At 55.6% G+C, this 25055-nt stretch overlaps 3 protein-coding genes across 4 annotated transcripts; 1 reads left to right on the top strand and 2 right to left on the bottom strand.

Annotated features, from left to right (window-relative positions):
• Positions 1-91: 91 nt before the first annotated feature.
• On the bottom strand, positions 92-12498 carry STK36 (serine/threonine kinase 36). Its single transcript, XM_063161901.1, has 26 exons — positions 12246-12498; positions 11256-11396; positions 10484-10561; positions 9925-10055; positions 9434-9683; positions 8940-9033; positions 8509-8678; positions 8084-8292; positions 7885-8005; positions 7632-7775; positions 7183-7362; positions 6870-6967; positions 6431-6527; positions 5550-5691; positions 5142-5269; positions 4448-4552; positions 4140-4238; positions 3857-3951; positions 3476-3539; positions 3195-3305; positions 2981-3055; positions 2434-2608; positions 1896-2043; positions 1527-1686; positions 532-1272; positions 92-432 (listed from the first exon to the last, which is right to left on the bottom strand). Exons 1-26 carry the CDS (start codon positions 12423-12425, stop codon positions 244-246), a joined length of 4125 nt encoding a protein of 1374 aa, XP_063017971.1. The 5' UTR covers positions 12426-12498; the 3' UTR covers positions 92-243.
• A 123-nt stretch (positions 12499-12621) lies between these two features.
• Positions 12622-19582, top strand: RNF25 (ring finger protein 25). Its single transcript, XM_063161898.1, has 10 exons — positions 12622-12679; positions 12814-12888; positions 12981-13083; positions 13176-13243; positions 13959-14028; positions 14129-14200; positions 14902-15042; positions 15673-15762; positions 16264-16398; positions 16506-19582. Exons 1-10 carry the CDS (start codon positions 12642-12644, stop codon positions 17226-17228), a joined length of 1515 nt encoding a protein of 504 aa, XP_063017968.1. The 5' UTR covers positions 12622-12641; the 3' UTR covers positions 17229-19582.
• Positions 19583-20388: 806 nt separating this feature from the next.
• On the bottom strand, positions 20389-25036 carry LOC134421234 (mitochondrial chaperone BCS1). Of its 2 annotated transcripts, none has more exons than XM_063161899.1 (8): positions 24978-25036; positions 23816-24191; positions 23418-23557; positions 23105-23299; positions 22828-22891; positions 22307-22476; positions 21747-21864; positions 20389-21050 (listed from the first exon to the last, which is right to left on the bottom strand). In XM_063161899.1, the coding sequence occupies exons 2-8, from the start codon at positions 24133-24135 to the stop codon at positions 20798-20800; spliced, it is 1260 nt and encodes a 419-aa protein (XP_063017969.1). In that variant the 5' UTR covers positions 24136-24191; positions 24978-25036; the 3' UTR covers positions 20389-20797. The 2 variants fall into 2 exon arrangements, with proteins under 2 accessions (XP_063017969.1, XP_063017970.1); XM_063161900.1 differs by lacking the exon at positions 24978-25036 and adding an exon at positions 24883-24973.
• Between the last annotated feature and the right edge of the window lie 19 nt (positions 25037-25055).

The raw sequence follows: 25055 nt of genomic DNA, 5'->3' as shown, positions 1-25055 counted from the left end.
CATCGCGGCGGGGGCTGTACCGCCCCCTGGCGGCGCGGCGGAGCACGGCGGCGGCGCGGGCGCGGCCCCGGGAGCCGGCGGGAACGGGCATTTTGTCAGGGCCGGCTTCCCGCGGGGGGCACCCCGGGTAAAGACGGCCGGGTAGACGCCCCCTCAGGCGGACAGCGCGGGTTGCAAGGAAGGTCCGGCTGGAGCCTGAGGAGGGTGAAGGAAGCGTCCGTGGCGTCCCGGGATGCCCGGGCATCAGCGCTCAGCGCCGGTACGCGGCGACAGCGGGCTGGGCCCCGCGCGGCCGGACGGAGCTGCGAGGCGGCGGAGGAGCTGCTCGCACCGGCGGCGGAAGAGCGGCTCGCAGTGCCGGGCAAAAGGCGTATGGGGACTGACAGCGGCCAGCGCCGCCAGCCTCTCGGTGGCTTTGAGGGACAGCAGGACCTGCACAGCCAAGAGAGGGACAGGAGTCACCCACCAGCTTGACCCTTGTCCCTACAGCTCTATCAGGTCCCCCAAAGGAGCGGGGTCCCCGTGCCGTACCTGCTGGATCCCCGGGTGTTGGCTGAGGGCTCGCAGCGCCTCGAGGGCTCCCTCCCGCACGGCCTTGCGCGGGTCCTGGCAGGTCACCTGCAGCAGGCGGTCGAGGGCCCCGCTCTGGATCAGCAGATCCCGCAGCTCCTCCCCGCGCTGGCCCAGGTTGCTCAGGGCCAGGGCCGCGTTGTGGCACGTCTGGGCCCGAGAGTCGCTCAGCAGCCGGGTCAGCGCGGGCACGGCCCGGCCCAGCGTCTCCGCCGGGCAGGACGCGTGGCAGGCGGCGTTGCCCACCGCGAAGGTGGCTGCCCTGCGCACGCTGCTCGCCGGGTCCCACAGGCACTCCAGCAGCCTCTCCAGCCAACCCGGCTGGCTCTGCAGCTCTGGGGAAAAGCTGTGCCGGAGCAGGTTGCCCAGCAAGTTGCAGGTTCTGGCCCGTATCAGGTGTTGCTTGTGGCTGAGCAGGTAGGTCAGTGGCTGGTCAGCCACATCTGAGTCCCTCAGGATCCTCTGGAGAAAGGGCAGGTGCTCGGAACTGGCCCGGGCCACGTGGGTCAGGAGAGACAGGAGGTCACTTGTGAGTATGACATTGTCTGAGGACAAGACAGACTTCAAGAAGGCAACAATGTGCTCCGAGGCAGCAGCTTCCCTCACCACTTGGTCTATGACCTGTATATCAGACACCACAAATTGGCACAAGAGGCCCATGGGGAGCTCGGTGAACGAGAAGGGCAGATGGTGAGCGCAGACCTAAGGCAGAAGGACAGACAGCACTGCTGAGTGACTGCTCACACGTGAGCCAAGCCAAGCAGCAGCTGAAGGCAGCCAGCAGGTCAGTGCAAGCTTAGCAGCCAGTCCAGCTTCTCCAAGGGCTGCATAGCACCCAAATGACATCCCTGTGGGCTGCCAACAGGATGCGAAGTGGTGCCATGCATTGGGGACTGCAATGTAGGGAAGGGTCACCACAGTATGGGGGGAAAGGGAACACAGGGCCAAGAAAGTACCTGTAGCAGCTGGGCAGGGATCTGGGTATCTCTCACAGCCTCCATAATCAGTGCTAAGGTGTCTTTATCCACATCCAGGGCAAAAGGGAAAGAGAGGAGCTGGCAGACCTGGATGACCACATCTGGGACAACCTCAGGGTCCCCATCTTTTCCTGCTTGCCTGAATTAGTGAAAGAAAGAGGGTTTAATACAGAGACGATCAAAAAAACCTCAGGGCAAGGGGCAAAGGGCAAAGGGCATTCCCTGTGCCAGTCACTAAGGAGAGGTTCTGCAAGTGCCTGGTCAGAAACTTCTCAGCCCTTGGTGTGCTCATGTCCATGCCCCATTCAGCAGCTGAGCTCTGCCCACTTCAGCCCTTCCACAACTCACATCTCTGCCACGCATGCCAAGAAGCCAGGGGACAGCAGTCTCTTCAGTGTCACCATGAGGACACCATGGGACTGGCTGAGCTGAGGCAGACACTGTTGGGACTCACGAGTGAAGATGCTGAGGGCCAGGCTGAGGAATAACAGGGTTCCTGCAGAGAAAACAGCAGGCAGAAGGGCAAAGATAGAGAAGGCTGTAATGTTTCTTCACTTCTGTCTGTGCTCTCTCAAGCCTGCTCCAGGGTGAATTCTGTGATTACCTGCCCAAAACCAGAAAATCTCCACCCAGGTGGTCACACCTGCCAGTGGACATTCCCTGCAGCACAGACATCCTTTTTGCTCCTCCACAGCCAGCTCAGCTGAGCTGCTGCCAGCTGGGCACAGCATGGGCCAGCCCAGCCCTCTCTCCCCAGCAGACACTGCAATCCTCAAAAAAACCACCTGAGTCCTCTGGCCTCAGGGAACAGATGTGGAGGGGGACAGATATGGAAGGATGTGAAGCAGGGTCCAGGGCAGATGCCCTGCTGTCCCACAGCTCCTACCTTGAGGGGAGAGGAGGTTCCAGTCTGGCTCTGCCGTGGGGTGACCAGCACTTGGGGGTGGATCTTCCTCCAGCACTGCACTGGCGGTCCCCACATGAAGCACCACAGCTACACAATGGCAGACCAGGCTCCATAGCTCAGAGGAAGCAAAGCCCTGCTCCAAGACCACATCCTCCTAGAGGCAGAGAGGCAGATGTCAGAGGCCTTCATGGCCCCCAGGGTTCTGATACATGGCTCTGCCAGTCCCATGGTTCTCTGAAGGTCAGGGCTAGACTGACATGGGCCAGGAGTCCTGCTGCAGCTTTCAGCAGTGTCAGTCCCAGGGCATCTCTGCCCTCCTTCACTTCAGTGAGCCCATGGATCACCCCTCCCCACCCACCACTCTCCCATCAGCCCTGCAGGGACACAAGGTGACTTTCACGGGCTTGTGCAGCCAAAACTACACAGTTCCTGATTTCCCTCAGCCTCGTTACCAATGTGCATTCAGGCCTTTTTGCCACCACACCTTTTGGCAGAGACCAGGCAGAAGACATGGCTGGACTGGTACCTGTTCAAGGAGTTTCAGCAGGAGGAAAAACAACCCATCATAGAGACCAGCACCCATTGGCAGAGGGAGCTGCAGCTGTAAGAGAGTGGGAGACACTCTGAAGCTGGGTGCTGGGCTTGAGGGCAGCAGCATCACTCTTGCACCCTTCTGAGCCCGTCTTTGCACACCTCTACAGTGTGCATGGGTCCCCAGCTTCTCTGTCCCCATCCCATACCTCAGCAGGTGCAGTCAGCACATTTGTTACCACTGGTAGGATCTTTTCTCTCTGGAGCTGCAAAGCCACCCCATGCCGACTGAGCTGTGCCAGGAGAAATGCTGCAGCACCCTGTGGGACAAGGAGAGTTCAGCACCTTTGGGACTTTCCCATCTGCTCGGTCACTATTGACCCCTCATCCCTTGGCCTCATCCCACCCTGAGTGAGGAACAGTAAGGCCCAAATGGGATGCAGGGGTCTGCAAGGCTCTCAGTAGTGACTCTGGTGGGGGGGTGGCTTACCACAAGGGACACAACAGGAGACTGGGTGATGAGATCCACAGCCAGGGCAACCATCTCCTCACACCTGAAATGCAGGGACCAGGAGAGAAGCACTATGTTCCCACAGCTCCACATCATGCAGAACAGCAGCATCCAATACCCACACAGCTGGGAAGCAGCCACGTTTCAGGAGGAGCCCTGGTTCACAGCACCTCCTTGTCTGCACTGGGTCATCCTCACCACATCCCCAGCACCCACCCACACTGCCCAGCATTCTGCTGGTATGTATGGGTCAGAGGGATCAGTGGGACCAGGTTCCAGCTCCAGGCAGTGTGCAGGACAGAGTGCTGTTCAGGGCAGGGCATGTTCCTCTCTCCCCCATGAATGAAAGTGTCTGCTTACCTGGGAGGGGATGCCTGAAGCTGCAGGGTGAGCAGGGCCAGCAGGTACAGAGAGGCTTCATAGGCTGCCTCCTGGGTCACCTCCAGCACAGGGACCTACCAAAGGAACAGAAGTCATAGCAGGGAAGGAGGAGGTGTTTCTGGGCCCCAAAGGAGAACTACACTCTTCTGATTAACTCCCCAAAACTCCTCTTCCCCCACAGATTGATCTGACCAGTGCTCAGAGGAATGCATCCTGCTTGCCCACACTCCTACCCCTCCACGAGGGCTGTGGTCAGTCCTACCTCACCCTGCAAGATCTGCATGAGGGAACCCCACAGAGGCTGGTTCCTTCCCAGGTGCTGGCACAGGTTGGGGTAGGCATGGCAGCCAGCATAGAGGATCTGCAAGGCAGAGGGGAGAGATGCCACCAGGCCCTGCAGACAGGTTCCACCCCATGGCTACCATGGGCTCACTTATTCAACAACTCACACCAGGCAGATGGGAACCATTGAGGGCTAAGCTCACAGTTCCCTGTTTGCCATGCTCCTAATTCCAGAGCAAAGGCCCAGGCACCTCTGGGCAGAGCCAGATAAAAGGACTGGGCCATTACCTTCAGGATGTTCAAGGAGCAGCCTGGGTCCTCCAGTCTCTCCAGCAGTCTTGCAAGCTGCTGACTCTCTCCTTCCATAAGGTTTTCAGCTACTGCATAAGCAACCTGCAGAAATCAGCCTGTTTTGGACTCTGGGCACCTGAAGCACTGCCCAGACTAGAAGGGTTTGATGCTAGCAACAATTTAATGAAAGAAAGCATCTGCTTCCTACATGTTGCCTGTGTCTGCTAAGGGATGCCTATCTGCCATGACCTAGCATGGCTTTGATGCACAGTTCCAGAGTTCAGATGAGCAAGGTAAAATTCCTCCTTCCCTCCTTGCTGACCCAGCATTAAAGAATCGAATGTAAACCTGTAATTGTTTTCCTTCTTACTACCCCTTCAATTTCAGATTGCCTACAGTTCATATCACTGTAATAAAAGAATTCTTATTTTCCCTGCATTGCCTAGTTCTTTACTTAGCCCATCTCATAGTTCAGATCCTAAGTTTGAGTCTCAATTGATTCAAGAATCCTTACATTCCTAAGGTCAGCTGTTGGCTGGGGAGGTGCAGCCCACAAATATGAGCCTTGCAGCCAATAAAGCCAGAGGATCCCAGCCCTCCACTCTACTGTTGAGAAAGAGATCCTCCTAGAAAGGGCTGCTGCCCCTGGGAGGACCACACCTCTTCACCCTGTACAGAGAGCTGGTCTGACCTGCTGCTTGGCTTCCCGACAGCTGCTTCTCTCCAGGGGGATGCTGCATGCAGCAGCCAATGCAGCCAGGAAGAGCTCTGCCACACATGGGCTCTGGTCCTGGGCTGACTTGCCTTCCACTGCTGCACCTGCACAGGGACAGAGCTGGGGACTCATTGTGCTAAAGGTGCTGAGGGGCAGCAGGGTAGGGTTGGATGGCAAGAGAGGAAAAGTCAGGTCTGTGACATAAGGAGGGTGAGATCTGGGATTGAGGGAAGAGAACCCAAGTTAGCAGGGGTCTGGACAGATAAATTTCAACCACCTCTTCTGGCCAACAGCACTACAATGGCCATCAGTGCTCTGATGGAGCCAAAGGGGAGGAAGGAGAAGAAAACCCAGGAAGAGGTGGTGAGCTGCTATCACTGCTACCTCGAAGAGCAGGCTGCTCTAAGATGGATTCTTGAAGGAGTCTGTCCAGCAGGGGCTGATGCTCCTCTTGCAGCCTGGTGTAGAATTGTGCAGAGATACAAGGGTCTGTTGTGTCCAGGCTCTCACAGAGCTGGGTGAAGCACTGGGGAAGACACAGGGGTTGCCATCACTGCAGACTGAGTTTGAGAGGAAAGAAAAGGACAGCACAGGAGGAAGCTGTGGGAGGACAGAAGAGAGGGGAGAAGGACTCATGCTGGAACTTCAGGGACCTCCAAATGCCCACTCCAGCCAGGTTACTGTATGGGACCCACATCTGGCTGCATGCTGCTGAAATGAAGGGTACACATGGAGGCATGTGTCCCTCCTCACCTCTATCACAGCCTGGCAGACCATGCCCAACAGCTATTTTTGCTCTTGCTGACTCTGTTGTTAAAACATGCAGCTTGAAAACAAAGGCTAAAAGATATCAAATGCAAGCCTGTATGCATCTCCTGCCCGAGCCACATGTGAATCATACTCCAATGCTGAGAACCTGCTGTGCCCACCCAGCACAATCCCAGCAGCAGAACTCTTGGCAGCAGAGCCAGGGGCATGTCTGGTGAAGTGACACTTTTTGTGCAAGAGTGTGTACAAGGGACTGCACTGGCCATTGGCTCAGCTAGTAAAGCCACACCAGAAGGGTAAGGCCAGTGAAAGTGCCCCTTCAGAGACCTTCTTTTGTATGCAATTCCCCACAAAAACCCCAATGGGTGAGACAGCATCAGGCCCCATAGTTAGGAGCAGGGTCCTCAGGCTGCGTTCCTTCAACACACACAGACACCCCCATAGCTTCTGTCCCTGGGGGCAGAGGGTGTGAAGGAGGGAGATAGGAGCACCCTTACCAAGAGGCTTTGCTGGCAGAGTCTCATCTCACTGTCGACTGGCACAGCCAGCAGCTCCGGCAGCAGGGCCAGGAAGCAGTCAGCACTCTCCTGCAGACTGGGGGGAGAGCAGGGACAGCTGAGTCCAGAGAGACATGGCCCCTTGCTGTGAGGACAGGCTCACGTGGCCCTGGCTAATGGAGCAGGCAGCACTCACACTGTGAGCTGCTGTCAGCAGGCAGCACCACCAGACTTGTCAGCTGTGCCTTGCCTTCAGTTAATCCCATTCAAGGAAAGTGCTACTCTGTGAGCACAGCAATATGGCATGAAGCACTTAGACCATGATGCTCCCCCACAGAGACAACTCCAGCTGCAGAGTATGAACATCACCCTTCCACCTACTGCCTGTGGTCCCCAAAGTGACCACACGAGACCTCAGGGAACAGAAGGTTGTCCCTACCTGTCCTTTTGCCCACTCTCCTCCAGGCTACATTCACTGCTGAAATAAACTTTGGTCACCATGAGGAGGTCTGTCAGCACAGCGATACACCAGGGCTGCTGCAGAATCCAGAAAGAAACCACAAATGGGGATTGTCTGCTGGCCATCCCCACACCACTACAACAGGATCCTTCCCTACCGGAACCTCCTCCTTCCCAAGTGTGCCTGGAAGAGGAACCTGTGAGCCAGATCCAGCAGGACACCAGGGCCTCCTCAGCACCAGCACTCTGCAGGGCTGGAAAGCACCCATATTTCCCTGGGGTTCTACACCCACCTGCTTGGTGACAGCACTTTCCAGGATCTGCTTGGCTAGACACAGCAGGGACAGAGGCACATTCAGCTCTTGGCAGAAGTGGTCCAGCAGTTCAGCATCACACTGGGTAGACAGGAGGTTGCCAATAACACGAAGCACAGAACGAAGATGGGAGGCTCCCTCCAGCATCCCTTCCAGCACCTGGACACAGAGAAGGCAGAAGAGCTTATAATAAGCAGCAGTTTTGGTGTCTCCACCAGCCATGGAGCAGCCCTTCAACCCATTCAGGCAGGGGACAGCAGAGCAGCAGACGGCAAGCCAAGTGCACAAGACAGTTCCAACTCCTGGAAAAGCAGAGGATCTTTTTGCTGGCTGAACTGAGGATTCTCCATATGTTTCCAACCTAATCCTGATGAAGAAGGCAGCATCCAGTTCTCCAGTCTTAGTTTCCTGGGCCAGCCATCCCTTACCTGCTGAGCAGAGTCTGCCAGGCGGTCCCGGACACGGTGCTGGAAAGCTAGGTCCCTCAGCAGGCCCAGAGGCATGCTCAGCTGCATGGCTGAGGCCTCAGTGTCCTCACTCAGCTGCTGCCACTCCTCATCACTCTCCAGCTCCTAGCCAGACAAGAGAGAGGACTGGTGACACAGACCTGCTAGTCCCAGGGTCTCTGAAGCAGTCCCTGGCAACTGGGCCCTGCTGTCCTCACTGAAGACACCATCTTACCTCAGTCTCCAGGTCCACAATGCTGTGCCTGCTGCAGGGCTCTGCCCTGCCAGCATCAGGCTGTGGAGGGGAACCTGCTCCAAGAAACTCCCACTCATAGTCTTGACAGAGGCTGTGCTGCCTGGCCAAGGAAACAGTACAGTCAGTGAAAGACCTTTCCTTTCCCTCTTCCTCCTGCCCCAGTCTCTGCCTCCCTCACCCTGGGGTGGGAGGAGACTCCTCAAACTCCTCAAACTCTGCTGTGCTGCTCTTTCCTTGCAGGAGATACGGACTCTTCTCATTGGAGGCAGCCAATGGCTCCCTCTCCTTGGGGGCTGCCTTCCCTGATGCTGGTCTAGGTCTAGGTCTAGGTGTGGGATGTCCATTGACAGAATCCTTCATAGATGGATCACCTGCCTTCAGTTGACCCTGGTGATGGCAGAGAAGTTTGGTCAGGGCAGGGTTACTCAGTCAGATGAGTCCCCTAGACTCCACCACCATGAGCACCCCACATCCTGCCTTGTGTGTTGCTGACACCCCAGCCTGACCCAGGTACTCCTGTGTTTTCCCCCAGCACCCGCTTTAGTGTCCTTCCTTTGCCTTGACTGTGAGACATAGCCAGGGGAACCTCAGACTTTTCTCCACCTTTTTCTCTGTCTCTTCAACCATCTTCTGCTGGGCCTTTCTCAAGATCCTGGACGACCTGCTCCTAGGGACCATGGAATGGACTTGCTGCTCCTTCAGGGCCTGCAGCTCTGGAGACAGCTTCATGGTGAAGGGGTTTGAAATCCCATGCTCTTCTGTGTCGTCAATCACTGGGGAGGCAAGAGGAGAACTTCAGCAGCAGCTCTCTTGTAGGACACAGAGTGATCTCTCTTGAGATCCCAGGGGAATCCCAAGGAACCCAGAGCAAGACCAGGACCAGGAGCTAGGAGTCAGTGCTTGGAAAAAGCTGAGAGGAGAGAGGCATAGACCAGGATAGTAAAAATAGCAGGGCAGGGAGGTCCTCCCAGTCTCCAGACAGTAGTAGAAGGAAACAGACCTGGACAGCTTTGGAAAAGGAGTAAAATACTCACCAGTAACACGTCCAGCAATGAAGGGGTGAGAAAGCAGCTCTGGCCATGACAGGCGCTCCTGGGGGTCCTTCATCAGTAATCCTTGAAGGAAATCCTGCAGAGCAGCAGGATCACTGATACATGTTCAGCACCCACCAGTGAGCACAGTGTGCCCACCAGTCTCCCTCAGTGAGGGCACCCAGGAGGCCTGCCTTTCCTGCCTAGCTCTGGGAAAGGAGTACTTCTAGTGCTTGGGGCAGATGGCAAGGCATTCCCCTTCACAACCCAATAAATTACTCCTCTGCTGTTGGACCCAGTTTCCCAGCTTATGGACAGCAGATATTTGATAACAGTGATAAGGATTCCCCTTCCAGGAGGTCCAGCTCTCATTGCTTTTCTGTGTTCTGAAGTCCCTGCTAGGGGACATAAAAGCCAAGAGGGACCCACCAGGGCAGCAGGCGAGGCCAAAACTGCATTAACAGATCTCACCCTGCAGACAGGGCCCCAGCCCTTACCCTGAACACTGGGCTCATGGTCACAGGCCATTTGACAGGGTCCTTGATGATGAGGCTGACCAGCTGGAAGATGCTGTTGGTGTAGAAGGGAGGGGTGCCCACAAACAGCTCGTACAGGATGCAGCCCACAGACCACAGGTCTGCTGTGTGGTCATACGGCCGCTCTTCCACCAGCTCAGGGGACATGTACAGCGGGGTGCCCTTGATGGACGTCAGCACCATGGTGTGGATGCTCATGGCACGGGCAAACCTGCTCAGAGCAAAGCACAGATCTCAAGTCCAGACTGAAACATCTGTTGCAGCTCCCAGGGAGTTCCCTATGAGTTTATCCTCCTCTGGAGAACAAAATCTCCCCTCTCAGGTTAACCTCTAAATATGCACAGAATCCAGGCCCCCTTCCACACTCCCCCACTCCTCCTCTATAGCATGCAGGAAATCCCTTGGCTGCTCCAATGCCCAGCATTCCCCTCAGGCTGGCCCCCAGCACTCACCCAAAGTCACAGAGCTTGACAACACCATCTTTGCCCAGCAGGATGTTCTGGGGTTTCATGTCACGGTGCAGGATGCGGTGGGAGTGCAGGTAATAGAGAGCAGAGATGAGTTGGGCAGCTATGGCCTGGACCTGCCAGAGACACAGAAGCCTCACCCTGTGTCCCATGGTGCCACCCACTGGCACAACCACAGGGGCTAGGTCCCTTACAGCCTGGCTCCCACACTACTTCTACTTTTGTCCAGTTTGGGGCAGGGACCAACCCCAGCTGTGGGCCAGCAGTTCCTTGGAGTGGGCCAATAGCCAAGGCAGCCTAGTGCTGTGGCCCTTGTAAAGGGAACAGAGAAACTGAGGTCTCTGCAGGACCCCACTGTCCCACAATGCCAACCTAGCCCCGTCTCCATCCTTTTAAGAAGCTCTGCCAGGTAAAGTCCCAGAGGCACCCTCACTCTCCTGACATCTCCTGGCTCACAGCTGAGACCCTCTGCCTGCAGGCACACAGGCCCTGTTTTCTCTAGCCTGCAGCAAACACTGCATGGCCACTGCAATGACAGAGATACCTGGCTCTCAGGCAAGGTCCCATCATCCTCCAGGATCTGGAAGAGCTCTCCCTCTGCATAGTCAGTCACTACCACCACCTGGAGGGAAGAGCAACATGGTGAGATCAGGCCCTGGGGACCAGAACAGAGCAGGATAAGAAATTTGAGGATAGTGTTTGGGTGGCATTATGCAAAGTCCATCAGCTTGGGCTGGGACTTGGAATGGAAGCGAGCTCCATGGCTGCACTGCAGCAAGGACCTGGCACGTGGCAGAGGTCTTGTAGCAGTCCATATCTCAGCCAGCAAAAACAAGAGAAGAGGGAAGGACAGGACAAGACCAGAATGGTACTGCCAAGCCCAGTGGGTAGAATCACCCCCTTGAGCTTTGTTTTGAATCTGCTGTCCAATTACTTTATTTCATGGTCCCATTTGCCAGGGAACAGTCTTCAATCCTCTTTTATCATATTATATCCATGAGAGTTTAAATCAGTGAAAAGCCAGTCTCTGAAGAGACTGATGAGTGAAGAGTGACCCTTATCCTGTGATCTCAAACCACTCCTCCTGCATCACAGCCCCTGGTCAGCTCCTTCACCTCTGCACATGACCTAGTGCAGCCCACACAGGTGGTGGCTCCCCACATGGCACATACTAAAGGGCTCTGAAAAACACTAACTAGACCCTGGGATGAAGTCACCAGCATCTCCTGGGAAAGATGTCCCTACAACAGCAGGGGACAGCCCTTGTTCCCCTCCCCAATCAAGCAAAACCCATTGCCTGGAGTAATCCCCTTCACCTCATTAGCAGTCTCAAAGCTGTCAAGCATCTGGATGATGTTGGGGTGATGGAGGTCTCTCACAATCTCAATTTCCCGCTGCAGGTTCTTCAGCTCCTTCTCAGACCGCCCCACCTTGGGGATGAACTTCAAGGCCACCACCTTCCAAAGCAGGAAAAGCTGGGATCAGACCAGACTCCTGGTCAGACCCACCCTGGCAAAGGCTGTTTTTAACCCAAACAGGGTTCCAGCTGAACAAATACAGTAGAACAATGAGACATTTGTTCACTTGGACCTAGGGCTCTCCCCAGGCCCTTGCACATCAATGCTGCTGCTCACACTTCTTTTCACACTGGCATTTAAAGCAAAGAAATGTAATCAGTGAACACAGATAAAACCAGGACTTCAGAAATATGGGACAGGACCTCGAGATGCTGGTGAACAGCAGGCAGAACATTAGCCAGAGGTGTGCCCTGGACATGAGGAACACTGGCAGCACCCTGGGCTGTATCAACAGGCAGGAACTACAGCAAAGTGATTACTGACCTTTATTTCTAATCTTGTGCACCACGTTGGGAATATTGTGGCCAGGTGTTTGGCCCAGAAAGACATCAATAGGCTGGAATGGGTATAGCAGAGAGACTTATGATGGTGAGAGGACTGAAGCATGTGGGAGGACAACATGGGAATTAAAAATTGAAATGGAGGGAAGTTCAACTTGTTAAGAGGAAAACACATTCATCCTAGTAATAGTCAGGCACCAGCTATGGGTGCTTGTCTTGGGCGTTTCAGAGGATCTAAATTTAGTCCTGGCTCTGCTTTGAGGTCTTGAGGTCGGTTCTGATGTCCCTTGAATCCAGATGACTTAGAGCCAGCTGGAGCTGGTCAGGACCGTCAGCAGAAAGCCGAATGGATGCCGGGTCCCAAAATCCTGGCAGAGCCTTAGAATACAAGAGGCAGCAGAAATCAGCCCCGGCCCCGCACAGCAGAGCCCCAGCCCAGTCCCCTCACCTGGGCGCTGTGCCTCCGGCGCCCCTTGTACACGTGCCCGAAGGACCCTTCTCCGATCCTCTCCAGGACGTGGTAGTTCTCCATCGCCCGGGACGGGGCCGCCGAGCTGCCGAGGCACGGAGGCCGGGGAGGAGCAGCGAGTGCCCTTCCGCGGGCACCTCTCCTCCCGCGGGGCGGCATCCGGCCCCGTTCCCCTGGGCGAGTGTCGCCCCCGCCGCCCCAGGCTTTGTTGCTGCCCACCGGCTGGAAGGCAGGACGAGCCCCGAGCCCCGAGCCCCGAGCCCCGGCGGCAGCGCTCCCGCTGCGGGATGAACCGCGCTCCGCTCCCGCCCGGCCCCGCCGCCGCGGCGTCTCCTGGCAACGGGCTCCCCTTCCGCTTCCGGGGCCAGCGGGGAGATGGCGGCGGCCGCTGAGGAAGCGGAGGCGACGGACTGGTAACAGCCCCCGTACCTTCCCCGGTGTCTGCACCTTCCCACGTGCCCGGCCCCTTCCCGCTCCCCGCACCCCCGCTGTCCCGCACCCCCAGCCCGCCGGAGCCGGCTGACCCCCGCCTGGTCGGTTCCCGCAGGGCGCTGCCGCCGGAGGTGGAGGTGCTGGAGTCCATCTACCTGGAGGAGCTGCAGGTGGCGCGGGGCCTGGGCAGGTACGGCCCGCCTTCCCCATCCCCGGCCCGCCTTCCCCATCCCCGGCCCGGCCCCGCGCCGCCCTGCTCACCCCGAGCTGCCCCTTGTGCAGGTGGGAGCCCTGGGAGATCAGCATCACCCTGCACCCTGCCACGGCCCAGGACCAGGACTCCCAGTACGTCCGCTTCACCCTGGTGCTCTCCGTGCCCCCCCAGGTAGGCTGCCCGCGCCCCCCGCCCCTGCGCCTCCGAGCCTCGGGCCTCTCCACCTTCCTTGTTGTGCTTTGGGTGTTTCTCTTTGTTCCTAGTATCCTGATAAAGCTCCGGAGATCTCCATCAGGAATCCACGGGGGCTGTCAGATGAGCAGATTCAAAAGTGAGTGCCAGGAGGGTGGGGAGTGGCAGTTCCTCAGAGATCCAGGAGGCAGAACTGATGGACAAGCTTTCTGTAATTCACACGACATCCCATGTCTGGTTAACAGATGGATACAGGTCCCCAAATCACTTTGTCCTAAATCTCTCAGGAGCCACTGGTGCCAAATTTGACACAGAGGGGTCCACCTTGTGGTTGTTCCCCTGTGGTTCCCCAGAAATGTTATTTGAATCCTTGGGGCCTTGAAAGTTGCTAGTCCTGCCTTGACAGAGGTGACACTGTTCCAAGTCCTTGGGCAGCCCATTGTCGTCTTTGTGCTTCGGTCCTTGGCACAGTGGAATGTGTGCAGAGACCTTGGTGCCTGCCAGCAGTACGAGAGGATGTGGCTCCCAACAGACCTGCTCAGGGGCTGCCATCACATAAACAAAGCCTGTGATTCACCAAAACCAAAGGGTGCTGGCTGAGCTCAAGCTGAGGCCATCAGCAAACTTGCTCCTGAAGTCCTGTCATAACAAAGGCTTCCTGTGCACTGGCTTGTGGGGAGCCAGGACATCATGTGAATATGTGTGTGCATGTGTGCCCATCCTGTGCTCCAAGCAAAGCCTGAAGGCCACTGTTCTCCTTTTTTCTCTTGTCATCATGGCAGGATGGCAGGTATGTGGGACAGTGAAAAGGCGTAGCTAAATTTGTGTTAAGGATTTCTGCTGCTTTGCTGTAGGATTTCCCAGACCCTCAGAAGTGTTGCTGAAGCCAGGCTGGGGACAGAGGTGCTCTATGAACTGATCGAGGTGAGAGTGAGGAGATTGGGTGTGACCAGCCACAGACACTGATCCCCAACTGCCCTTGGGCAGGCCAGTGAGTAAAACGTTTGCTTTAATGCTTTCACAGAAGGGAAAGGAGATCCTCACTGACAACAATATTCCTCAAGGACAGTGTGTAATCTGCCTCTATGGATTCCAGGTAGGCATGTGTCTCCTGACCCCACAAACTGACTGGGAAGTGAGGCAAGAGAACAGGAATTCTGACACTGGGATATCAGCCTGGGACCAAGATACACCCCAGCAGCCCCCTGCCTCCCAGTCTGCACAGGGCCCTTCCTAGTGCAATACATGCTGCTCTTCCCATCAACTTCTAATCTTCTACAAAAAATGGACATGGGGCATGCTGGAGCATCTCCAAAGAAGCATAGGTTCTGGGGCTAGTTGATGGTGCATTTCAGCTTCCCTGTGTTGGCTACACCTCACCTGGAGTTCAGCACACAGGTGGTGAGGAGGGACTAGAACATATCCATGCAGGTGCTGAAGTCTGTGGAGACAGGGGAGCAGGCCTTACTGGGGTTGCAAGGAAAGCCAACACCTGCCTAGGAAGGAGAACACACCAGGTGGGAAGATTGCTGGTCACACAGGAACACATGCAGAGAAATCAGTCATAGAATCTTTGCATATTAACATTGGGAGTGTTTCTGACATTTGAAACAAGAAGCAGCATCCTAGTAATTGCTGAGGGAGTGGAGCTGCAGCCCAACAGAAGATGTTGGGCAGCTCTGCTAGCACTGGCTCCCCATGGATACCACTGACATGGAAGTGAAAACCCAGCTCAGCTGAGTGGTTACACAACTCTTTGCGTAGAAATCCTTCAAAGATACACTTTTGTCTTGACAGGAGAAAGAAGCCTTCACAAAAACCCAGTGCTACCACTACTTCCACTCCCACTGTCTGGCCCGCTATGCCCAGCACATGGAGGAGGAGATCCTCATGCAGCAGGAGGAGAGGGAGCAGCACCTTGCACCATCCCCCAAACAGGTACTGGGCCTTCCTTGGCCCCCTGCACAGACCCTTGTAACATCTGTATCACCTTCTTTGGAACGTGGAGCGTGTGCTGAGAATCAACAGGGATTAGACTGAGTTATCTCCAAGGGCCCTTTCTGACCAAACAAGTTGGTTTATTGGATCTCTGGGTCAGTGCCTGCTGTGTAAGGGTAAGGGAGTTTCATTTTTAGACTTCTGGAACCACAGAAGTTAGAAAAAAGGGCTCCTTCCCTAATCCTAGTCCTTGAACTGTGGGGGGTTGCAACAGGGTAAACACAAATCCACCTGTGTTTTGGGGTGATAAAACCTACCTAGCATGTGTTGGAACAATTGCCAGCTGCAGAGCAAAATACATCCTAAGCTGAGGGCTGAAGCCATACATGTTGACAGAGGTGCTTTGTAAAGCAGTCAGCTGCTGAAGCACAAATCCCAGCATGCCTCATGTGGAGACACCTTCCACAGCAGTTGTTGAGACACCGGGCTGCTGCTGGAACCCCTCTGGCTTCCTTACCTTGGCAGAAGAGTGAAGAAGATGACCCTGTTCCACTTCCAGGGTGGGGTTATGGGGCAGTGCATGAGCTGGATCACAGACAGGGTTTGCTATCCTCTCTTGCCTCCCCACAGGAGGTTGGTGTGCAGTGCCCTGTCTGCCGGGAGACCCTGGTCTATGATCTCTGTGCTCTGAAGGCAGCGCCGCCCCCGCAGCACCCTCTGGTAAGAGATGGGGGCTCACCTGCCCAGCTGGGCCTCCTCACTGGGTAGCTTCAACTGGGACATTGTAATGCATGCACACTATATCTCAGGTCTTCCTAGATGTTCCATCCAAAGGGCAGCTCACAAGCAGGTTCAGTTTTATAGCCCTGAGCTGAGCAGATGTGCTGAGAGAGAGGTGATTCTGCCATGGGGAACATCCCTGCACTCACTGGGTACAGTCAGGTCAGGAGAGTGACCTGATGGTAGCTGCTCTGCATCCTGCCCCACAGCAGGATGGCCCAAGGCAGTCACTGCAGAAACAGTGGGTCTGCACTGGGATGGATGCTCAGCTTCTGTCCAGGGATTTCCCATGCATCTGTAGGCCTGGTCAGTGTGGCAGAAGGAAGCGGGTTGCCTGCCACTGTGCAAAGAAGGGTTTGGGGAGTAGCTCCCAGCCCTGCCATGCCTGTCCATGCTAGGTGTTGAGAGAGCCCTTACCTTGCCTTGCTTTCTTCTGCTCAGGAACCATACAGGCCAGATGCCAAGGTGCTGCAGCACCAGGAAGAACTGCGCCTGATTTTCAAGAGACAGCAAGAGAAAGGGGGAATCATCGACCCCGAGGCAGAGAGGAACCGATATTTCATCAGCCTCCAGGCGGTATGGCACTGCGGGCAGAGAGCTTCCAGGGGGCTCTGCAGCACCAAGCACTGTCATCTGCTGTGGGACACCCCTGGCCTTGTCTTAACCAGTGGCTTTTCTTTCAGCCTCCAGCTGCTGTGGATCCAGGCCAAGCAGCCACTGTCTCCGAGCTGTCGGTGAGTGCCCGCGCTGCGGACGTGCCCCAGCCGCCCAGCCAAGCATCAGCTCCTGAGCCAGCCGGGGCATCAGAGCCCAGGGTGGAACCCAGGCAGCCTGAGAGGTGTGCTGTGCCCAGAGAGCAACTGAGCAAGAGGGAGAGGCACAGAGGGGAGAGGCCAGGCTCCAGAGGCAGGGGCAGGCAGCTGTGCAGTGGCTCACAGGAAGCAGGAGAGGAAGCCTGTCATCCACTCCATGGCTCCAGGGGGCCCAGGGTCTTCAGCCAGAGGGCAGAGCGTAGACCTGCTGGATGGCACAGCCAGGAGTTTTCAAAGCCTCCCAGTAGAAGCAGGGCTGCTCCCTTGGCTGAAAGAAGGGAGTTGTGCCGTGAAGATCCCTCACCAGCAACAGAAACTGTGGACTTGAAAGAGGAGCGCCATGACGTGGAGAAATGGAGCACAGAGGAGGGGACTGAGGCCCGGGGCAGGAAAAAGGAGAACCTGATGTTCAACCGCAGTGACCACAAAGCTGCCCCCAACTGGCAGGGCCACCACAGGCCCTGGGATTGTGGAAGGTGGGAGAGGTCAAGAGTTCAGGAGCGTGGTTCCTACCCCAGAGCACCAAGAGGGCGAGGGGTGTTCAGGCCCAGTGGACATCGAGAAGCCCATCTTGAGAAGGAGAGTGGCTCCTAGCAGGAATGGTGAGGGGCTGGGCTGGGGGAAAAAAGGGCTCATTCTGGAGAGAACAGTGAAGCAGTAGGAAGCAGATACTGTATCCCCTGGAAGGGAGGAGGCAGATGGCACGTGGGACAGCCTGGGACAGGCAGTGTCGCCATGGTATGTGCAGTGTAAAGTATCCTAGCATGAGCATCTGGCTGTTTACCAGCATTGGAGAAGTGGAACCTTGACAGATCATATCAGCCTTGGTCTCAGAGGACCCAGAAGAGAGAGGTAGCTTTGGGGACCTGCAGCTATTGTCCCTATAGGTGAAATGCCAAGAAATGTGCACACCTACAGAGCAAAGGTCTGAGCCCAGCATGGTGCCATGGCAGAGCCAAAGTGTGGCAAGACCTTCCCTGGAAGCCAGTGGAGCTGTGGTGGTGCCAAGTGCCGGGGCAGTATCTTGGAGCTCAGTTCCACTTGCTCTGTCCCCCATTCCTTCTCAGAGCACTTTCTCAACTGCTAGGATTGGCCAGGCAAATCCTTATTACACAGGACATTGCCCAGTCCCAGCCAGGACATCCAAATTAAGCTTAAGTCAGCACATTGGCAGGTCACAGCTGTCTGGTGGCTAAGGCTTCACCTTGGCTCTTGCTTCTCCAGGAAGCCCATATTTAGCTGGAGCTCCTGCCCTGTCTTTCAGCTGCTTTTGTGCAGGCTGAAGCTGATGGGGGAACCTCAGAAGAGAGTACTCTGCTTTGTAACCTGTATGTGTCAGAAGCCCCCTCCAAGGCCAGGCTGTCTCTTAGCACTTCTGACAACCCAGAAGGGAAGACATGGCCCAGTATTTTGGGTACAGCTTGCCCTCCTGTAATCTTCAAGCTGATATTGCTTAAATGAGGATTTGCTGTTTAAAACTTGGCGCAGTTCCATCTGCTGCTGCTCCACAGATGTAAATGGTGTCCCATTTAGAAGCCATGAAGAGTGGTCCCAAGCCTCTGAAGTGAGGCAATACTATTAAATTAATTCATTGGGTCTTCTCCAGAGCCTGCTCCCTTTGTTTCCTCTGCCCTCTTGCTCCTGTTTGTTGCTTTTTGGAGCAAAGGTGTTGATCCCTGATATTTCTCAAATCCTTCCCTGTTCCCTACAACCAGGGCTGAGGCAGACCTTTCCCTGGCACGTCTGGGTGGCAGGAGGGCTCCCTGCTTTGCCTGGCTTACTGTAAGCTCTCTGCCTCACCTGGACAATACTGATTCCTTCACACTTGTTTGTGCCTTGTCCCCCACCTCTTGTGCCCACACGTGGGTTGTTAACTGTCTTCCTCCTTCTGCTAAGAGCAAAAATAGCAGTGCTACAATGGACTTGCCAGAACTTCGTATGGGATCCCCAGGAAACCAATAGCAGTGTGTGCCAAGAGGGCATTTGCCAGTGCGCACATCTGTCTGGCTGAGCTTTGGCACATGAAAGCTGCACTACCCTTTCTCGACTGAGAACTCATCTGCTGCCCTGCTTACTCCATGCCTGGTCTTGACCTGAAGGGGTTGGTTTAACCTGCTGCCCTAGAACCTTCTGTGCTTAAATTTCCAACGGTGGTCTATTTTCAAGCCTAATGCTTTAAAATCATTCTTTTTTTCTCCCTCCTTGGCCTGAGCCTACACTACCTGTCCTGGGCTGGCTGATCTGAGAGACAGATGAGGGCTGAGCGCTCATGCCTTGAAGAAAACCCTAATTTTCCTTCAGTGCTCCCTCTGTCCTTGTTCAGCTGGTTTCTGAGGGAATGGCCTGCCCACACTTGAGTGAGAAGGTACAAACTTTACCTGACATTGGTGCTTGTTCTGCTGCCTCCTGCCTTCTCTGGTGAAACTGCTCTGTTCCAAGAAAGGCATTTGATTGTGTCCTGAAAGAAACATGGAAGATCTCTGCCCCTCACAGCAGCTGAAGCTCCTTGGCTTCCTCTCATGAGCCAGGATTACTCTCAGCAGAAACTTTGCTGTGCCATGTTTGGAGCGTGGGAATTCGGCCATGGAAATCAGAGTGAGGACTTGGATAACTTCAATCAAATGCCAGATGTGTTAGTGGGAAGGGATTTTTCCCTGGGAATAGTGCTTTAGTAAGGGCCCTCTCTGACTCACTGCTGTCAGCCTGGAGCAGAGAGCATTTTGCAACAGTACGTGGAAATGAATTTGGGATAAACAAACCAAACCTCCAGGTCAGAGGGGTGGAAGAGAGCTTGCACGTTGACCTGGGTCCCCTTGCTTGGTGTCCACCTGTGTCACCCACCTACCTCACAAGGCTGTTGTGAGGCTTAACTGGCAAAAGCCCTCAGGCCAGGCAGAAGGCACTGGCAGCATCTGTAGCATTAACACTATTAAAAGCAAGCAGCAAGAGATGTTGCGTGTCATGGCATCGGGTCCCTCTGGCTCCCCCACAAACACTCCCCATCCTCCCAGACTGCTGTGGGACTTTTGCCAGTCACTCACTGGCCAGTTCTGACCCCCAGCTTTGAGGGAAGAGGCTGGATCTGAGCAACCAGCCTCTGGAGGATGGCCAAACTCAGGGTTTGAGATGCCAGCCAGCAGCATCCTGCTCCTTCACTTGCAGAAACATTTGTGGAAGTCTGGGGTTGCATTAAAGCAGTGCCTATTTGCACCAAAATCCATCCAGGTGCCAACTGACTCTGCACCTGTGTATTGCCGTGTACTCTTGGTCCCACAGGGCAGAGGCAAGAGGAGGGCTAAGCAGTGACCTACAATTTGGGTTTGGCTTGGAATCCACTCCCCCAGCCCAAGCAACCCCCAGAACTGACCACATTAACATAGGACTGGCTCTGAGGAAACTACTTTCAGGATTGTGTAAAAGGCACTGGAAGGGGAGAGCTCTTGGGAAGATATGCTGTAACTGGCCAAGGCCTCTCATCTGCCCTCATACACCTCCAGGGCTCCACATCTCCTTTGGTGGGAAGGACAGTCATGCCCATCTAGAACAATATCCAGGCAGATCTGTGGCTTGGCATCATAACTCAGCAGGACTAGTGGCACCAGCCTGGAGTCTGAGGGACAATGAGTTGTCTCTTAAGAGCTGCTTTTTTTCAGAAACACTCTGGATTTGCAGTACTGGCCTTTCCAGGCCCTGGTCAGGACTAGCAGCTGGATAAAGGGACAACTAACAGGAAAATGAACCAGAGAGACAAGAGTTGTGTTGTGCACTTCACAGAGGATATTCACAGACCAGTGAGACCACTGTCCTTTAAAAAAACCAGACACTTTTAGCAGTGTAGAACCCCAATGTTCTGCCCAAAGGAAATGCCCTTCTGGGGCACCTCCAGGCTGACCCACAAGGAAGGGGATTCACACCAGGAGCAATCCCAACATGAGGCACACACTGGTAAGCAGGGCTGCTGCAGTAGCACCCAAGTCTGGGAAGCAGCAAGAGCCAGATTCCCTCCCTTGCAGTGAGGCTGGCAGCTCTGACTCTCCCAAACCAAGGCATAGGAGAGGTGGAGGTGAACAGAGACCTGGCCTGTGCAGGTGGGCGGCTTCATGGCATGATCGTCACATCTTTGTCCAGTCATCTCAGTGTCACAAGGGAATGCTGGCCACTGGTCACAGCAGGCTGGAGCTTATGTTTGAAATGGCTCCTTCAGGGTCTGTCTTGTAAAGCATGAAGTGGCCTTGCACCTGGGCAGCGCTGATCTGTTTGGAGACCGCCAGCGCCTGCTCCGCGAAGCGCTGGGCTGCAGCCGCGGGCTGCTCGGGGTAGAAGCGCTGGAACATGCGGGTGAGCTGCCAGCGGGAGCAATGGCCCACGTACTGCTTCACATCCACGCGGCCAGGACGCACCAGGGCTGGGTCCAGCCTGCCAAGAGACAAAGGGTGGTGCTGGAAAACCTGATCAAAGCATCTGTTTAGGGTGGGCCCTGGTGGAAGCCCCTATCGACAACAGCACAGGCCCTGTCCTTTCTGCAAAGTGCCGTGCACTGTGAGATGGTGAAGGGGGCAAACAGGTTCATCCCTGGGGAAATTGAGGGGAGAAATCAACCCAAAAAGAAAGGAGAGAGCTGGGGAAGGACTGACTGCAAAGGATGACAAGAAAGCAGCTTTTGTCCTGGGAAACAGTTCTCCCCATCTCTGTTCCATGAGCAACCTCTGAACAAACCCCTGGACCAGCTTGGTCTGTAGTGAATCAAGCCTGCCACAGCACATCAGCTGTCCAGGCACCATGAGCCCAGGCTGTATCCCACCAACCCAGTGGGCTGCACACTGGGCCAGCGTTTCACTCACAGTATGGACACAACCCCAAAACTTGCAGCTCCCCACAGGCAGGAAGGTGGTACCACTCCTGAAGGACACAACCATGTTCTAAATACCAAGTAGGCATCTGAGGCTCCAGCAAAAGGGAGCCTGATCAGCAAAGGATTTGCATCCCAAGGGAGGATGTGGAAAATCTGAACCCCCACTCTTCATGCTGGAGGATTCAATAAATAAAGCCCAGGAAAAGGGAGCAAGGTTTTCCTGTGCTACCCACCCCACTCCCTCCCGGGGGCAGTCTGACCTGTCCACGTAGTTGGTGGTCATGAAGACAATCCTGGCTTCTGTGGAGGCCACACCGTCCAGCGCATTGAGGAGACCGCTGAAGGTCAGGCGCCCCATGCCTTGGTACACAGCTGGGTCTGGGAACAGAGGTGTCTGACATTGTAGCTGTTGGCCACTAACCCTGCAGAGGCTCAGGGCCACCTTCCTATCACCTGAGGCTTATGCCAAGCTCCCTACTCGCTCCTTGCTTGGAGGCTGACCCTCTGGCTAGCTGGCAGCACATTCACCTCCCCTGCCCACAAACACCCATGGGAACACAAAGAAAAAGAGAAGGAAAGCCACTTTCTCCCTCATCCTGCAAGGAGCTGGGGAAGAGAAGGACCTTTGCCTGAGGATAAAAGATCCAAATTCCCTTTTACAGCCTAGCCAAAACTGGACAAGTTCCAGTTTGGGCCCTGAGAGACTCCCCCACTCCTGGTTTCTGCTGGAGCAGTTGAGCAGCCCAGAGTCCAAACATTTTTCAGGACAGCCACAGAACCTCCCTCCTGCTGCTGGCCCAGGAACAGGGGCAGTGCTCACTCTCAGCAGCAAGGTCCCGGCTGACGAAGGCAGCGTCCACATCCTCCAGCAGGATGATGCTCTGCTGTGGTGCTACACTCAGGAGGTGATTGAGCCGGTCATCAGAGAGGCTGTGGTCACTGAGGCTCAGCAGGCAGATACTGTACTCCAGTTCCCCAGCAAGGGCTGTGCTGGAAAGGACACAAACCACGAGGATGAATCACAGTGGGGAAGCCCACAGTCAAGGAAAAATCACATTTCTCCCCTTAGCAATAAGGGAGAGGGCAGAGGAGTTCTTTCCCAGCAAGGATCAGATCTAAGGAGCGGGCAGAAGCCCCTGTTCAGCCCACCCATACCATGCAGCACTGTGGAAAGCAAGGGCACAAAGGGCTTGTCACCCTGACCTGTCACAGTACCAGCAATGCAAATGCTTACAATCGGCACCACACATAAGGCACAGTCCAGTATTCCAAACCCAAACTCATCCACACCCTCTCATCCAAGACTGCTGTGGCTCAGAGCAGGGAGCTGACAATACTCACATGAAGCTGCTTTTCCCACATCCAGGAGGACCATAAAGCAGGTAGCCTCTTCGATAGGGGATCCCTAAGAAAACAGTGTTCTTTTAGGGTAACCACCTGGATTGCTCTGTGCTCCCTCCCTCCCTCCAAGCTGTGGTGCTGTGCTGAGCACACAAAGAGGATACACCTGGGGAATGTAAGCAGCAGGGAAAAATCTCTTCACAGCCAATTCCAGAGAGGACCATGAACATCCTGCCCCACCCCATACAGAGCACACCACACCACACCAGAGCCTTGCCTCTTTCATGGTACCACTTGGAGTTGTTGATGAACTCCTTCACGTCCTGAACCAGCCTCTCTGACACGCCTTCCTCCAGCACCACGGAGCTGAGGGGCCGCCGGCGGCGGGGGAAGCCGAACTGGCGCCACTCTGCTCCCATGGCTGTGTACATGATGGTCTTCCCCTCCTGCTGCTGCAGCGCCAGCTCCCGGGCTGCAGAGAGAGGCACAGGGGACAGCTGCCAGGGAACAGCATCATCTCCCATGCAGCCCTGGGCATCTCCAGGGAGCAGGCTATTCCCAGCAGGACCGCACACAGTTCCCCTACAGACCTTCCTGAAGGATGTTGAAGAAGATCTCCCGGTCGGTGCCCAGTGCAGTGAAGGTGACAGACTCCCAGGGGGTCCCTGTGTTCAGGTCCAGCATCTGCGTCTCCCGGCTGCGCTCGATGCGAATCCACTTCCTGCGGTACCTGGGGCAGGGAGACAGTGGGCGTGCAGTGATCCAGCACCCTCAGCTGCGCCTCACCTGGCTCATGCATCAAGAACACTAATCTCATGTAAAGAAATCATTTCACACTGCTGAGTACAGGCTGCTCTTGCTACTCTTCATCCCCTGCCCTAACCCAGACCCAGAGAGGAAGAAGAACCCTCTCCACTGTCTCTACAGGCCCCCCAACTTGCAAAAATGAGGCTGAATCCCCAAACTGCTTTCCCCTACCCTCCCTTACCAGATGAAATGATTCCCGAGGCTGGGGATAAAGTCGAACTTGGTGCTGACACGCCCACTTTCATGCTGCAGGTATGATGTCTCAACACTGAGGTGCTGCGTGTGCTTGGCGTGGTGGGAGACCCAGTTCAGCAGCCACTGGTAGCTCTTATCCTTGCAGGGCACCTCCAAGGTGATCATATAGTGGCGCCTGAAAGCCACCAGCCCAAACTGGGCCCCCTTACGGGCTGCTGCCAGGAATGTGCCCACCCCGACGAGGCCAAACCCAGCCCCAAAATATGGGTTGTCCTTCAGTGCTAAGACAAAGTCAGAAAGGGGCATTGTGGGAGGTCAGGCAGCTCCTTTCCACAGCATTGTTTTTGTACTCCAGCAACAACCTGTGAGGAAAGACTGAATGGTAGCAAGAAATGCAACAGATCACCCACAGTTCCCTGCCCTTTATCATGGCCAGGTCTCAAGGTGAAGGGGTGCCTGGCATGTTTGGATTTCCTACATCTGTGCTTATTACTAAGTGTTCCTGCTGGCTCTGGAAACCTCCTCCCTCTCTGCAGGCCACTGGGGTGAGCCAAGCAGGAGGGGGCCAAGAGGCTCTTGAAGAAGCACAGGAGCATCTGTAGCTTCTTCAGCCAAGACAACAAGGCCAGAGTTTTACAGGGTTTTATTATTTGAACAGCCAGAAATCATGAGCACTGCAATTATTTAAGGTTTATCGTTTAAAAAAGCTGAAGCACATCCCCAGCTGAGCCAAGAGCCGGGTCTCGGCTGCTGAGAACGCGCACACGACGGTGGTAGAGGGCACACCTCCATGTCTAGGTTACAGCCACATGCTGCGGGGGCCTGAAGCTTCTCCACCTCCCTCCGCAGGCCTGTCATGTGCTGGGACCGAGGGGGAGCCTTCCCCGCCAGACACACAGACGCGCTCTGCTCTCTCAGGTACAGAATCCCACCTCCACTAGAATAAGGTGTGACCTTCCTCCTTACCCTCCTCAGCCGGGCACTTTGGGCAGGGTCCCGCAGCCTCTCCCTGCAAGAGCCCCACCCTCCCCTGCAAAGGACCCGGACCCACACCGGCCTTCCCCGCAGCAGAGGCCCGGCCGCGGCCACTCCGCGGAGGATTCCCCGCCGCTCTCGTCCCCGCTGCAGCCGGTGCCGCCATCGCTCACCTGCACCGCGCCGCTTCCGCTCCCGCCCGCGCCGCTTCCGGCCGCACCATAGAGCGGGGCCGGCCGGGCCGGGCAGAG

The sequence above is a fragment of the Melospiza melodia genome, chromosome 8 (genome assembly GCF_035770615.1).
Source record: "Melospiza melodia melodia isolate bMelMel2 chromosome 8, bMelMel2.pri, whole genome shotgun sequence".
NCBI lineage: Eukaryota > Metazoa > Chordata > Aves > Passeriformes > Passerellidae > Melospiza > Melospiza melodia.
The sequence above is the reverse complement of the archived record's forward strand: the minus strand, read 5'-3'. Positions and strand labels throughout refer to the sequence as shown.

Excerpts from the sequence above, each read along its gene's own strand:
- STK36 (XM_063161901.1), bottom strand. The coding sequence starts at position 12,425 with ATGCCGCCCCGCGGGAGGAGAGGTGCCCGCGGAAGGGCACTCGCTGCT. Across the intron at positions 11,397-12,245 it reads GCCGGAGGCACAGCGCCCAG|GTGGTGGCCTTGAAGTTCAT; the intron begins GTGAGGGGACTG and ends CTGCTTTGGAAG. Across the intron at positions 2,609-2,980 it reads TGCTGAAACTCCTTGAACAG|GAGGATGTGGTCTTGGAGCA; the intron begins GTACCAGTCCAG and ends CTCTGCCTCTAG.
- RNF25 (XM_063161898.1), top strand. The coding sequence starts at position 12,642 with ATGGCGGCGGCCGCTGAGGAAGCGGAGGCGACGGACTG. Across the intron at positions 12,680-12,813 it reads GAAGCGGAGGCGACGGACTG|GGCGCTGCCGCCGGAGGTGG; the intron begins GTAACAGCCCCC and ends CGGTTCCCGCAG. Across the intron at positions 13,084-13,175 it reads TGCTCTCCGTGCCCCCCCAG|TATCCTGATAAAGCTCCGGA; the intron begins GTAGGCTGCCCG and ends CTTTGTTCCTAG.
- LOC134421234 (XM_063161899.1), bottom strand. The coding sequence starts at position 24,135 with ATGCCCCTTTCTGACTTTGTCTTAGCACTGAAGGACAACCCATATTTT. Across the intron at positions 23,558-23,815 it reads CTCGGGAATCATTTCATCTG|GTACCGCAGGAAGTGGATTC; the intron begins GTAAGGGAGGGT and ends TCCCTGCCCCAG. Across the intron at positions 22,892-23,104 it reads CAAGTGGTACCATGAAAGAG|GGATCCCCTATCGAAGAGGC; the intron begins GCAAGGCTCTGG and ends CTGTTTTCTTAG.